Source organism: Podarcis filfolensis, assembly GCF_964270895.1.
Source record: "Podarcis filfolensis genome assembly, chromosome: 9".
NCBI classification, from domain to species: domain Eukaryota; kingdom Metazoa; phylum Chordata; class Lepidosauria; order Squamata; family Lacertidae; genus Podarcis; species Podarcis filfolensis.
In genome coordinates this window covers 16,206,119-16,221,549 of record NC_139610.1, presented here as the reverse complement: position 1 = coordinate 16,221,549, position 15,431 = coordinate 16,206,119, and the positions used below count along the sequence as shown (strand labels likewise).

At 43.5% G+C, this 15,431-nt stretch overlaps 1 protein-coding gene across 4 annotated transcripts in view; it reads left to right on the top strand.

Moving 5' to 3' along the window:
• ARAP2 (ArfGAP with RhoGAP domain, ankyrin repeat and PH domain 2) overlaps positions 1-15,431 on the top strand; it is a 129,182-nt gene that overhangs the window by 101,190 nt on the left and 12,561 nt on the right. For 3 of the 4 annotated variants that reach the window (XM_083630049.1, XM_083630047.1, XM_083630048.1), the window contains 4 exons: positions 3,515-3,589; positions 4,348-4,465; positions 7,954-8,082; positions 11,124-11,263. In XM_083630049.1, coding sequence (XP_083486175.1) covers positions 3,515-3,589; positions 4,348-4,465; positions 7,954-8,082; positions 11,124-11,263 — 462 coding nt within the window. Of the gene's footprint in view, positions 1-3,514; positions 3,590-4,347; positions 4,544-5,054; positions 5,138-7,953; positions 8,083-11,123; positions 11,264-15,431 lie in introns of those variants that run through there. The other variant, XM_083630050.1, reaches the window with a different exon arrangement.

The window sequence follows — 15,431 nt, the reverse complement described above, 5'->3', positions numbered from 1 at the left end:
AATTTATACAGCACCTATCTGTATGGAAGTGAAAGGCAGCTGGCAATACGAAAATTAACAGCGTTTTTTTTGTCTGGTAGGAGCAGTAAATCTATCTTCAGAGTGATTAAAAATAGAAAGCCAAATTAAAAATAAAACTCGTTTAGCCCAAACTTCTATTTCAACTCAAAGAAAAATCTCCTACTTCTCATGTCACTTACGATGACCTTGTTTTCCGTTCCAGTTGGCACTTCGTTAACGGTTCTTCATTTTTTTTCCTGCCCACCAAACACTTTGCCAGCTGTTTTTGTTTGCTGCCGTAATTTGCAACACATTTTTTCCCTTCCTCGAATGCTCAGTTGTTTACATACGCCCAGTGGAAATCAAATGTCAACTTCATTCTTTCCTCCAACCTTTTCCCCGTAATATCATCTAAAAAGCAAATTTCACCAGGAAATAGGCTTTTTCTGAATCGTTGCCAGTATAATTAAGAAGCTTTCTTCAAAGTCGCTTTGTAATGTTTTCCCCCCTCGCAAATGATTCCATTAGTTTCAATTCTCAGAAGGCACTGTGACCTTAAAGTCCTAATTTCTCCATTATGTGACTCTTTCAAACATAGTGATGTTGTGGCAGAAAATGCAGTATTTCTACAGAAAATTCCTCTAAATAAAGTCTCATTGTTTCCAATAGATGCAGTTAGAATCCTAGAAGCACAGATATATTTCTCCATCCCATGGAAAATTTACCCTCCCCAATTCATGCACTGTAACAATCCCCCATTCTCATATTGGGCAACACCCACAATTTGTTACATGTGTCAGAGGCTTAGTGCTGTCCAGCTGGCCATAGATAAGACTCCGGACTCCCAGCCAGTTCCAAACAATTGATTTATTTGACAAAGTTCAAACGTACATCTCCAGCGTTTCCATTAACCTCCTTCCCCTTGTGCGCAGTTGCTCCCACTAATGTTACTTCCTCCTTTTTTTCACCCAGCATGCAAGTCTGTGAAAACTCCTCCCCTTATTTCCTCTGTGTACAGCATGATTTGTCCCAGGCTCACCCTCCTCCTCCCCCTCTTCGTCAGACTGACTGTCTGACGACACGCTGCTGATAATCTCTCTAGGCTCCCTATAACTGCTGGTTTCTGTCCTTTCATCTTTTCCCGTTTGCCTCTCCCTGACAACATGTGTGGAGTTTTTTTGGGGTCAGACTTAGCATTCCTGCATACTCTACCAAATGAGCACCCCTGGCAATCTGAACGAATCCAAGCGTGTGAATAGGAAATCCCGCCTTCCTCCATTCTTTTGCATGTGTAGTTTGATTTCCTCCAAGGTGAAATTCTACCTCCTATCAGGAAGAGACTTCCCCCTCCTTCAGGTTTTTGGTGATGAGGGGCTTGTGTGACCCCACAGTTCCCTAAGGAGTTGAATAACCACACAGGACAACAGCATACTGGGTGGTCTGGGCTTGAATATGGCCACAACGTCATTAGTTACAGTAGAGAACGGTTTGGCGTTGGCCAAGAGTAGAGCCATAGCTGTTCCACTTCAGCCCATCTGCTGGAAGTGCATCTAAGGGTAAACCACATATGGGGAAGTGGTGCCCAAGACCCATATCAAATCTGTTCCCCAAATGTGGCAACGGATGTAGTCACATGAGCTCAGTTCACCATGTATAAGAAAGGAATATTGTGTGTGGAGCAGTGTTAGAAACTGAGATATGAAAGCTCAGAGCTGAATAACACCTTAAACCTAGGTTAAGCCACTTCCGCGATAACATAGGAGGTGGGGTTGCGGGCTTCACACCCCTCCCCCACTCTTGCGGGGGCTGGCTCCAGCCCCCGCAATAGCAAAGGGAATCCCCGGGCGCATCATACCCCGGGCCAGCCAATCGGCTGGCTCTGGGGGCAGGGCCTTGGCTATTTAAACCTGCTGCAGCCGAGGCTCCTCCTCTTCCCCTTGCTCCAGCTGCCCAAGGTGGCCCTCTACAGAGATGGTGGCGTGCATCTTTCTGATGCGGGAAATGATGTTTGGCTGAGCGATATTATTTCAGGAATTAGGGATTGGTTACAGGTTTGAGGGTATTGGCGACGAGCCTGGGCTCAAGTGGCGGTTAGGCATTGGTGGGGGTACTGTCCTATTGTTATGCAAATGAAGGGGGGAAGGAGCGCCATCACCTTCCCCCAAACAAGGGTAGTCCGGTAAAGGATTCTGGGGGGCGTGGCCTTGTCCTAAGGAGGTGTGGGCCCACGGCACGCCCCCACGTGGTGACACCGGGGGGAGGTCCTAGTTGACGTGCCTTAGCAGGACTCCTCCCACTGGTGATTAACCCTCCCGGCCTTCAAGCCGGTTAGTAGTTAGGACCAATGCCTAAGCCAATACCGCTCAATTCCTGTAATCAATAAAGTTGTGGCCTAATTTGACCCATTAACCTGAATTCTTGTGTCCTCTGTCTTTATTTCCTCGGCGGGAGGCGGGAACTCATCATGCAATGGGTGCAACAATGGAATGTCTAGGCACACTTTTTTATAGCAAGAATTACTGCTCACCAATCAAGCGGTGGGCGGAGTTTGTGACCTGGTGTGGGCTTCCCCAAGCCTGGGTGATACCCCCACCTTTGGGCTGTCCATCGCTCCGCCCCCCCACCTGGCTGACCAATCGGTGGCTGGCTGGTGGGTGGAACGAGGGCCAGGTAAGGACATGCTCCTGCCAAACGTCCCCTCATTCACCGTCTCGGGTGGCAATTTTAGGGCTTGGGTGGTATCCTATAGTCTATCTTCGGAATGGGGGGTAGCATTATTATGCAGCCCCATGCGGTGGCATTTGCAAGGCCCGTTAAAGGGTGGTTGTGGGAGTCACTGGCCCTGAGTGGTGGCGTCAGGTCAAACTCCCAGCATCGGTGAAGTGGGAGGGGGGCATGCTGTGTAAATCTCACATTTTGCAGTGTCCCCCACATCCTCACATCCTGCACATCCTCAGACCTAAACGGGGATGTGAGGGATGCCCTCTAGTGCCTAAGCCAAGGTTTCCTACAACTGAAATCAATAAAGTTGTGGCCTAATTTACCCCACACATCATTGTGTTGTGTCTCCTTATTCTGGGCTGGGGGATGTGTTAGCCCATGGGCTCGCAATACAAAGCGGAAAATGAATAAACTGCAGCTAAAATATTATGTTCATTTTTCACATGGCCTAGTCCTTCCCCTGCCCACCCCCCTAATATTCTTAAGAGGGTCTCTTCTCCAGTCTTCAGAGAGTAGCTGGAAGTGGGAAGGCAGAAAAAAGGTCCATCTTTCCTTCCACTCTGCAGTTTTAATCTGAAATCTTAGGCGCAATACTGCACCCAGAGCTCAGAAACTGCTTGCGTGAATGAAACTCTCCATCACAAAGCACACCTAGAACAATGGGAGTTTCGAACACTGGTGTGGAGTTTGGTTGTATGGGAATACCCTGTGCCCTCCTCAGATTTGCATGCAAGAGGAAAACTTGAGTCTGGATTATCTCTTTAACATTTCCATTTTTTACCTACTATTCTAGGTTTCCCAGGCAGGAGACATGCTTATTGAAGTTTATGTGGAAAGAAAGGAGCCGGACTGCAGCATTATAATACGGGTTTGGGTCATTTATTTTTCTATACTCTTTCAACTCGGGGTGGCACCCTTTTTCTGCCAAGGACTGCCAAGGGTGTTGCTCTCAAACCCCAACACAGAGGTGTTTTTTATAATAATAATAATAATAATAATAATAATAATAATAATAATAATACAGTTACTCTTTTGGAAAGCAAAATAAATGTATTACTTTCTGACTTTAGTGTGCTCTATGTGTGGAAATGCACACATAGCAAAAGCATACCAGTTTGTTCTCATATGGTGAACCAAATGTCATTTCCCCAAGCCATACAACCAGGATTTTTTTTAAAAAAACAAAAATTCAACCATTTATTTATATCAAATGAAATATTGTCACTTTCCGTTATTCTTTAAGCATATAGAATAAAGGAGGGAAATTGCTTTTAAAAGCCTGGAGAAATACAGTAAGCAGTAAATGAGCAGAAATCCTATGATAGAATTTTTCTTCTAGACTTTGAGAAATGTTTAATTAAGTAAGAATGCTATGGTAAGAATGCTATCAGGACCCCCTCTCTGTTTTTCTAAAACAATATGAGTCCTTTCCAATATTTTGTTACCCAGTTAATGATGAATTGGGTAAAAAAATTGATAAATGTATCAACATTCTTTTGCAGTTGCCCTTGTTGTAGAAGTTGGGCAGGTCTTTGTCCTTTAACTGAGAGCATAAACCTCCAGCACAATTTACAGTCTTAGGGCTTATTTTAATGATTTCAAGACTATTTGTGGTCTTCCATGCAGGTATCGCCAATAATGGAAGCAGAAGAACTGACAAATGACATATTGGGAATAAAAAACATCACACCCCATAAAGATGATATGTGGGCTACATTTGAAGTGATTGAAAGTGAAGAGCTAGGTTTGCGACTTCCCTATTTTAGTGTTGTCTTTGTATATTTGTATTTATTCGTTCTGTGATGTTTTCATTGTATAAAAGGCTGTGGTATTGTTGTTGTTTAGTCATTTAGTCATGTCCGACTCTTCGTGACCCCATGGTCCAGAGCACGCCAGGCACTCCTGTCTTCCACTGCCTCCCGCAGTTTGGTCAAACTCATGCTGGTAGCTTTGAGAACACTATCCAACCATCTCGTCCTCTGTCGTCCCCTTCTTGTGCCCTCCATCTTTCCCAACATCAGGGTCTTTTCCAGGGAGTCTTCTCTTCTCATGAGGTGGCCAAAGTATTGGAGCCTCAGCTTCACGATCTGTCCTTCCAGTGAGCACTCAGGGCTGATTTCCTTAAGAATGGATAGGTTTGATCTTCTTGTAGTCCATGGGACTCTCAAGAGTCTCCTTCAGCACCATAATTCAAAAGCATCAATTCTTCGGCGATCAGCCTTCTTTATGGTCCAGCTCTCACTTCCATACATCACTACTGGGAAAACCATAGCTTTAACTATACGGACCTTTGTTGGCAAGGTGATGTCTCTACTTTTTAAGATGCTGTCTAGGCTGTGGTAGTTTGTTTTAAACATTTTTTTTAAATAAATGCAAATATTAACTCTAATTGGATTGCCCAGAGCTGTATTAAGGCTGCACAGTGCTGAGGGCTACCTTGGCCATATCATCTTGACTTCTTTATGACTTCTATGATGCAGTGCTTTTTTTTCAGGGGCTACTTAAGGGTATCACTTCAGAATGCAGATAGAGGAATGCTGAGGTCCAAAAAAACCCACTGTATACATGTAATCCTGGACCTCAGCATTCCTCTATCTGCATTCTGAAGTGATACCACCTTGATGCATCTCAGTAGGATCTTGGACCAAGCAAAACTACCTTCAGGTGCAATTCAGCTCTGTGGGGAGTTAAATATTAAAAACAGCAAAAAGAAAAAATCTCATTTCAAATTAGAATTTGTTTAACTGGCTGAAACCAAATTCTGGGAAGAGAAGTATATTAAAATCTTACATTTTCAAGAAAGCAATTTCCATCTGATATTTATTGTTGGATTGGAACAAATAGCTCTCTTGCTGTTTACCGGAAGACACATAATGACCTTGGGAGCAGAATAATGGTGTATGTAAGTTTGACAGCTTAGATGTCTGAAATATTGGAACTGAAATATTAAAGATAAACTGAATTATTTACATATATACCAGCAGAAATAATTGGCAAAATTATCTGGTCTTATACAGAGGGATTGCTATAAAAATGGGATCTCTAGTATATAATTTATTTTTATTTTTTTCTGCAGTAATTTCTATATGATGGATAGTTTGCAAATGAGGTGTGTTGCCAGTAAAATAACTAATGCATTTCAATAGGATGATTTATGTACCATATAATCCATTATGACAGATGGTCTTCAACGCAACTATAAATAAAGCAGTAGGTGTTTGCTCTGGGAGCACACACATTCTTAGTGGATGTGTCTTGTTTTGCTGCTTTTTTCTACTGAAGCTTCTGCTTTAAGGTGGAACTGAAGATAAGATGCTATATTTGTGTGAGAGTTAATTGTCATTAAGTTTAACTGGTTTTGGAAGAAAGCTGCTGTAAGGGTTAAACAAAACCCTTTATTTATGTCCTTTTTTAAACTCCTCCTAAGGCAGTATCCCCCTTCCAAAAACTGCTATAATTTTTCAGAAGCTTTTACTGTGTAAACATGCAACAATTCATTCTATAATCAGTTTTCTGCCCTGCCAACAAGGGAGTGTGTGTTTCATGTTGTAAAGACCTGTAAACACTGAAGAACTCGCTGGAGAATTGCCGTGTTTGGTGGAATCCCAGCGCAAGACTGGGATGTAGTGTGGTTCACATTTCATGCTAAGCCAGACCATGGTTTAGCACAGTGTGTGGGCTCATGGAATAAAATCACAACTGCTTTGCTCCTTCCCGGTTGGAGCTCTGTGCTGAGTTAAGGCATGACTTGGCTTTGCATGTTGTCCCAACCTGGACTCGTGGTTTGGCTCTCTCCAAATACACTCGTACCTTGGTTGTCAAACGGAACCCATTCTGGAAGTCGGTACGACTTCTGAAAACATTCGAAAACCAAGACACAGCTTCCGATTGGCTGCAGGAGCTTCCTGCACTCAGTCGGAAGCTGGGGAAACCGCATCAGATGTTCGGCTTCCAAAGACCATTTGCAAACCAGAACACTCACTTCCAGGTTTGCGGGTTTCGGGAACCAAAATGGACGAGTACCAAGGCGTTCGACAACCAAGGTATGACTGTAACCAAGATTTGTCCTGTGGTTTGCAGTTCGTGATTTGTCTGATTTGTCATTATTTGCCCAGGATCAGACAACACATTTAACTAAACCATGGCTTAGCTCACAGTAGCAGCAGAATGACCAGGGAGTGGCTGCAATCTCTTTCCATATTTATGCCAAACCATGACTTGGCTTAGCATGGCATTTACTAGAATAATAGCTAGAATAGAGATAGACTTGTAACCATTCAAACAACAAACAACAAACATCACGACGACCGGTAGATTATTATCTGCTGTAGCCATCATCTGCCTTCACAGCTGTTGCAACATACCGCTTGCTATTCTCCAACTCCTCTGCCGTTGAGGACTTCTTGGATCATTGTTTGTCTTTGACCCTACCACCTTGGGTGACACTGCTGGGAGTACGAGACTCCTGGCGGCTTTGCTCACAAGGGTCATAGGAATGTACAAGACCTCTCACCATGACAAGGTGATGATCCAGCGAGTGGGTCATCCGCTGTCCTTCCCCACTGTCCATGCACACAGAGAGAAGGCCTGAAGAGAAGAGTCTGTGTAGTCTCATCACTTGATTCTAATAAGGTCTCTTAATTACTCAGGCAGTCTTTGCATGTAGAACAGGATCCCATCTTCAGGTTTGGTCCTCAGTTGCATGGGCAGCTGCACACATAAGTGTCCTCACACCTAAGAAATAAAAGTGATTTCTAGGAGGGGGAGCAAGTAGCAAAGGAGACATTATTGCTATATTATAGCCACCTTCTTTCTTTCTGCAACCCTTATGTCAACACCTGATTTTTAGGATACAGTTCCTATGCCCCTTCCTCTATTAAGTCAACATTGTAGCTGTGTGATTCTCTCTATCACAGCTGGTCTACGTAATCTATGAAAACAGGAGTGAATGTACTTCATGTTGAATCTCTGCTGGACCGATCCGGCCCAGACAAGATAGACCTTGCTGACCCCTGATTTAAACAGAGAAGAGGGCTGTATATTTTATGTACAAATAGCTCAGATGCAATGTATAGACAGATGTAAGAGTTGTGTTGACATAGTTGTGCTAGCCAGAATACGTAATTTGACTTCCATGATATAGCAAGATCCACAACGGAAGCTATGGTAAATGGAAAGTAGGAATTTAATCTTATTTAGTTACGGCTTTTTTCTGTCCCTCTCCCCTCCCAGAACGACCTTTGCATTATACTGAGAATGTTCTAGAGCAAATTCTCCATTGGAGTTCTTTGCCTAACCCCAGCAGTGCATATCTTGTCGTAAAGAAGTTTCTGACAGCAGACACAATGAAGCTATACAACGGTATGTATGAGAGAAACTCATTTTAAAAAAAGAATGTCATGTTCCATGTCACTTCCCAACAAAGACTTTCATATGTTAATCTTGGCTGAGCTTTCAAGTTTCAAAGAGGTTTCTGTGAGATAAGTGTCGTATGGGGCCATTGGAGTGCAGCCATCACCTTGCCCTATAATTTCCCAAGACTGATAGATTAACTGCAGTGTGCTTACAGAAGGTTTCTTTTGAAAAATAGAGAGCAGCCCCTTATCTTGCTATCATAGGCAGCAGGAAAATAAGTCTCAGTCTTGGAAGGAGCCAAATGTTATTGGAATAAAATAAACCAAGGGAACTGCGTGCCCAGACAATGTGATCCTGCCACCCCACTCTGTGCAGTGCAGTTGAATGACTGCCATTGGCAACAATCCTTTGGTTCAAATGAGGCTACAGCTTTATTGATTGCAGATATAAGGAGTTTTGGCTCAGGCATTAGAAATAACCAGTGCTATTTTTCTACAAAGAGAGGTACTGGAACTCACGATGAGCACCTCCCTCATTCACTTAGAATGGCAATGTTACCCACTTCTGGTGAGTTCCCCCTGAAAAAGAAGCCCTGGGTGTAGCTTATATAAACCAGCCTGCCCAGAGGTTGAACCAACGTTGAGGATGTCCTATGACATACAGTACCTTGGATCCTGAATGCCCTGGAACTTGGACATTTTGGCTCCCAAACGCCGCAAACCTGGACGTGATTGGTTTGCGAACGTTCTTTTGGAACCCGAACATCTGACGGGGCTTCCGTGGCTTCTGACTGGCTGCAAGAGCTTCCTGCAGCCAATCAGAAGCCGCAATTTGGTTTTCGAACGTTTTGGAAGTTGAACGGACTTCTGGAACGGATTCCGTTCGACTTCTAAGGTACGACTGTACAGTGGTACCTCAAGTTAAGTACTTAATTCGTTCCGGAGGTCCTTTCTTAACCTGAAACTGTTCTTAACCTGAAGCACCACTTTAGCTAATGGGGCCTCCTGCTGCTGCTGCGCCCCCGGAGCACGATTTCTGTTCTCATCCTGAAGCAAAGTTCTTAACCTGAAGCACTATTTCTGGGTTAGCGGAGTCTGTAACCTGAAGCGTATGTAACCCGAGGTCCCACTGTACATCAAATAGGTGCTACCATACTTGGTTGACCTTTTGGAGGAGAGTTTTGGCCCTAGCCCCTGTCTGGTCATTCAGACAGTAGCAGCTCCTTCAAGATCCCTTTAACAAAATACCCTGTTTCCTTGGAGGTGCAGGCAAAGGCTTATAGCTTTCCCTCCAAACACGACTAAGGCATCATCCAATGCCTTACCCTCCAAAGTTGTGACAGTTGTCATGAGGCAGGCAAAAAACTCCAGTTTGGCCAATTTACTTGAGGGGGAAATTTTCTCCCCGACTCCAAATACAGCAACTGGTTATAATCCATAGCAATGTCCAGAAAGGGAGGCTACTCCCAATCTCAAAGAAGTGGAGGATTGAACTCTGTGGGAGTGTACCCTTGAAGGTCAGTTCACCCTTCTCATTCAACACATTCCCCCACCCCCCAATTCATTGTGGTTCCCATCTAACATAGACATATTTATACTCCTTCAGTCAGGGGCTGATGAAAACGAGAGGTTTGGAAACTTCAAAAATGAAATGTTGGAAGGTTTTAAAAGAGAATTAGACACATTCATGGAGGGCAAGGCTATTAATGGCTGCTAATTCTGAGGGTTAAGTTCTACCTTCACCATTCTTCTGAATGATGATGATGATGATGATGATGATGATGTATTTATACCCCTCCCATCTGGCTGGGTTTCCCCAACCACTCTGGGTGGCTCCCAACAGAATATTAAAAACATCAAACATTAAAAACATCCCTAAACAGGGTTGCCTTCAGATGTCTTCTAAAAGTCAGATAGTTGTTTATTTCCTTGACATCTGATGGGAGGGCGTTCCATAGGGTGGGTGCCATTACCCAGAATGCCCACTACTGAGAATTCCCAATCACTGGGAAATAATGGGTGGGAACAGTGCAATTGTCCTCACCAAACGGTCCACCCCCTGGATCTTGCCAAACCTTCCAACACCCCTCCCATTTCCCGTAGACCTCATCGTAAAGGCCTCCTCCCTTTAGACCTTCTATTGCAAAGTGGTGCTGATGTGTCCAGAGACTGGTCATTAGCTGTAGTGGGTGGTGCTGTGGGTTAAACCACAGAGCCTAGGACTTGCCGATCAAAAGGTCAGCGGTTCGAATCCCCGCGAAGGGGTGAGCTCCTGCTGCTCAATCCCTGCTCCTGCCAACCTAGCAGTTCGAAAGCACGTCAAAGTGCAAGTAGATAAATAGGTATCACTCCGGTGGGAAGGTAAACGGCGTTTCTGTGCGCTGCCCTGGTTCCCCAGAAGCGGCTTAGTCATGCTGGCCACATGACCCGGAAGCTGTACGCTGGCTCCCTCGGCCAATAAAGCGAGATGAGCGCCGCAACCCCAGAGTCAGTCACGACTGGACCTAATGGTCAGGGGTCCCATTACCTTAACCCTGCTGATGACCGTTTGTTGCCTTACCCTGGTTAAGATTCCAAGCATCCAGCAAAACCATGGCTTCACTTGTCGAACTAATCCATGCCTTTTGTTTGAAAAATGAATGCGTCACTTTCCTTTAAAAGTTATGTAAGGTATAAGAAGACACCTGCTTCTCATTTCATGTTCTGAAGAGGAAATTATCTTCACCTTTGTTCGCTTGATCCAGGCAGAACAGTTAACTCTAGTTGAATGAAAATGGGCTTCACATCCTGATTTGTTGGCCAATACTTTAAATCCGGTATTCAGGGTGTAATACGTAACCATAGTTAAAGTAATCAAACTGTGCATAAGCCTTTCGTCTGCCAAGGGCAACCGTGTTTAAAATAAATTGAGGCAGTCAAAGGATCTTTATTTTTTTCTGTATTCTGTTTGTGGAGATTAATGTTAAGGATTTATGAAATTCGGTACTCCGCAGAGTGTTTATTTAAAAAATAAAATAAAATACTGTGCTCTTTTTATCATCTTGACAGAAAAGAAGGCAGAAGGCACCGTAAAAGCCAGCTATCTGAAATACAAAGAAGAACCATCCAAATTACTGTCTGGAAATAAGTTTCAGGAGCGTTATTTTGTTTTGCGGGAAGGAAATCTTTTCCTTTACAAGGATATGAAGGTATAAACGCCTGCGCTGAGTCCTTTTAAATCATGAGCAATTATGCTTAAAATCCTTCTTTTCACGTTGGGTTTGACAACTGACATTAGACGCTTTTTGTTCTGCTTGCTGACGTGAAAAGTTGGAAAACATTCTGGGTTTTGCCAGTACAATACAGTATAACAAAAAAATAAAAAAGTCAGAGTTTCAAAAGGAATTTATTCTGCTTTGCACAAGAGTGAAGATTAATGTAACATTTAATTCAAACACACTTGAGTGAATGTCGAATGTGTTGCCAACACTTTTAATAGGCACCTCACTGATTTGTGTAGTCTTGATTTGTGTAGACTTGAGTAGTCTGTTTGTTAAAAAAAAGAATCATATGGCAAGGAAAAATTATTTTGTTCTCTTCTCTCTGTATTCTCACCATCAGTGAGTCTGTCCAAGCGAAACGTGAGACAGACGAGAGGACCTAATCTGAGTAAATTATGATGGTGAAGAGGAAAAACGATAGCAGGAGGAAAGTCCAGATTGGGAAAGAGGGCTTTGGATAATGTAGGAGGGGTGAAGTTCAAGGCTGTAAAATAACAGGCTCTAAGGACAAATTATTTTTAGTTATCTGCTCTTCTTTGAAGATGGGATGTTTTTGTGATAGGGAATCTTGAAATCCAAAAGGGAAGCACAAGTACCTTACCTTTCATATCCATACATTGTTCATGCCATTTAATGGACTTAAGACTGGTACCTTTCAGGACCAAGCAGAAGCCATGGCGGAACCAGACATGCGCCGATTGTGATGGGTGCTTGGTTTGGACAAGCTTCCTACTGTCTAACATACCGTATTTTTCGCTCTATAAGACGCACCAGACCACAAGACACACTTAGTTTTTGCAGGAGGAAAACAAGAAAAAAAATATTCTGAATCTCAGAATCCAGAAAGGCAAGAGGGATCGCTGTGCAGTGAAAGCAGCAATCCCTCTTACTGTTCTGGCTTCTGGGATAGCTGCTCAGCCTACATTCGCTCCATAAGATGCACATACATTTCCCTTTACTTTTTAGGAGGGAAAAAGTGAGTCTTATAGAGCAAAAAGGGATGCGGGTGGCGCTGTGGGTAAAACCTCAGCGCCTAGGGCTTGCCGATCGCATGGTCGGCGGTTCGAATCCCCACGACGGGGTGAGCTCCCGTCTTCGGTCCCAGCTCCTGCCCACCTAGCAGTTCGAAAGCACCCCTTAAAAAAAGTGCAATTAGATAAATAGGTACCGCTTTCTAGCGAGAAGGTAAATGGCGTTTCCGTGTGGTGCGCTGGTGCCGGCTCGCCAGGGCAGCTTCGTCACGCTGGCCACGTGACCCGGAAGTGTCTCTGGACAGCGCTGGCCCCCGGCCTCTTAAGTGAGATGGGCGCACAACCCTAGAGTCGGACACGACTGGCCCGTACGGGCAGGGGTACCTTTACCTTTACCTATAGAGCAAAAAATACGGTAAACCAGGCCTGTGTCTTCCTTCTCAGAAAAGGAGATGTGAACATGGTCACCATGTTTTTTGGCTCTTAATGTGGCTTCAGTTAACACCACATGTTGCCTGAATGGACAACTGTTCCATTGTGTGAATTGAACACCGGCTCCCATAAATTATGAGTCAGAACCTGGAATGGGGTGCTCACCAGTCCAGGGTTCCCATAGTTAATGTTGAAACAGGAGCTGAAATTAGAAGTTAGGCTTGGTCTCCAAATCAGAGTGCATTAAGGATGCTCTGTTGACTTGGCAAGGCAGACTCCAAAGTATTTAAACATGGTCTGTGGCCTCCTTTTACTAGCTAATCACATTTTTTTTATCCTTATACATTCCATTGTTCAAGAGGATGATTAACATATTTACGGCTGAAATCCTAAACACACCTACTTGAGAGTAAGTGCCATTGAACTCGAAAGGGCCCACTTCTTAGTAGATATGTATAGAGTTATACTATTAGTATTATCTTGGCTTTCTCAAGCGTTTTAATTAATTGGTTAGCCGTGTTTCATCAGAACATCTTGATTTATGGTCCTTTCATAAAATGTTAAGGGAGAAAGTGAAATTCCTTTCTCAGCTTCTGTGTTTCCTAAGGAAAAATAGAACTTTTTTTCTTTCTAGCTGACCAGTAAAGTATGTGTTAATATTATGATGGTATTAAGCATAGATTTTTTTTTTCTAAAAACCTTAAACTGTCCTTTAATTGGCACGGCTGCTGTGTTTTAAAAAAGACGTCTAATTATTTAGGGCTACAATCTAAAATTGGCACATTTGTGAGTACAAATTGGCACCTTTAAAACTTGTGCACATGTAACTGGGCATGACTGAAGTCTTAATTAGCACTTGGCAAGTGTTTATCACTGGGTTGATTTAATAAGTTGTCTTAAACTTTGCATTTCATACCATTAAATTGCTCCCGTTCATAACTTTTCCCTTAACATTTCACTTCTCGTGGTGATGTGTACATAAGAAAAAGAAAAGCAGAAAGGCATATTATTTGTTATAAAAGAATGGAAACATTTTTTTTAAAAAAAATAGAAGCATAAAATATTCCCTTGATATAATGTCTGAATCATTTATTTTCAGGACAAAACGTTGCAAAGAACTTGTGTCTAACTACCCCACCTCTCCTTTAACTTACCCCATTGTCCTTATGTTGAGTCTGCTTTATAATTCTGTGCTCTTGATCAACATTACTGCTGCATAGTAGTGATGTCAGGATAAGTGAGTAGTCTGTTCTGAACTTGATAGAACAGGTGAGCGAACTCAATCCTGGGCAACCTTTTTTGTGGTGTCACTACCAAATTCTTTGCAAGAAAGAATTATTTGGCACTACCTACGGGACCACCTCTCCTGGTATGTCCCACAGAGGAACCTACGGTCTGCAAATAAAAACATCCTGAAGGTCCCAGGCCACAGAGAGGTTAGGCTGGCCTCAACTAGAGCCAGGGCTTTCTTGGCTGCAGCTCCAATCTGGTGGAACACTCTGTCACAAGAGACTAGGGCCCTGCGGGACCTGACATCTTTCCGCAGGGCCTGCAAGACAGAGCTGTTCCACCAGGCCTTTGGTCAGGGCGCAGCCTGACTCCCTCCACTGGCAATCTGCACAGAACTTTGCTTAACGGTTGCCATCAATTTGATTTTAATTAATTTTTATAATGAAATGTTTTTAGAATGTTAGATTATTTGATTGTTTGATTGTTGTTAGCTGCCCTGAGCCCGGCTTCGGCTGGGGAGGGTGGGATATAAATAAATTTTATTATTATTATTATTATTATTATTATTATTATTATTATTATTACAAACTTCTTTGTGGTTCTGCACTAAGAAGTCTAATGTGGATGTCATTCTGCAGTTTTTAATTTCAAGTACCGTATTTTTTGCTCTATAGGGCGCACCGGACCATAAGGCACATCTAGATTTTTTTTGGGGGGGGGAATAAAGAAAAAAAAATTATTTCCCCCCCCCAGCCCCAAAGAGCAAAGAAGCCAAGTCAGTGAGCGGGGTGGATCCCGGAGCTTGCTGCTATTCGCTCCCGGAGCTTGCTGCTATTCGCAAGCCTTCTGAGCCCAGCGGGAACTCCCGCCGGGCTCTGAAGGCTTGCGGATAGCTGCCCGAAGCCCGGGGTGCACAGCTCTGCGCTCCCTGGGCTTCGGGCTGCAGGCTGCTATCTGCAAGCCTTCTGAGCCCGGCGGGAACTCCCGCCGCGCTCCAAAGGCTTGCGGATAACTTCCTGAAGTTATCCTCAAGCCTGGAGAGCGGTGTGCACTGACCCCTCTCGCTCTCCAGGCTTCAGCGAAAGCCTGTATTCACTCCATAGGACGCACACACATTTCCCCTTCATTTTTTTTGGGGGGGGGGAATTGCATCCTATAGAGTGAAAAATATGGTATATTACATACCATTAATTGACGAGAAGCGTGTCTAAAATGCTCCAGCAAAAAAATTCCCTATCCCAATTCCAATTTTGCCCCACCTTTCCCCTTCTGCTGCCTTTCCCCTCCTCTGCCTTTCTTTGTTTTAATGCTTCTTTATTTACCCTGTAATTAATGCCTTTTTTCAAACATGCCAGTGCAAGTCCTCTAAATCAGATGATGTCAGCACAGATATGTTTATTTCATTATGTGCAATATTACCAATCAATTGCCTGAAAATGTTATATTACACTGCTAAGCTATCA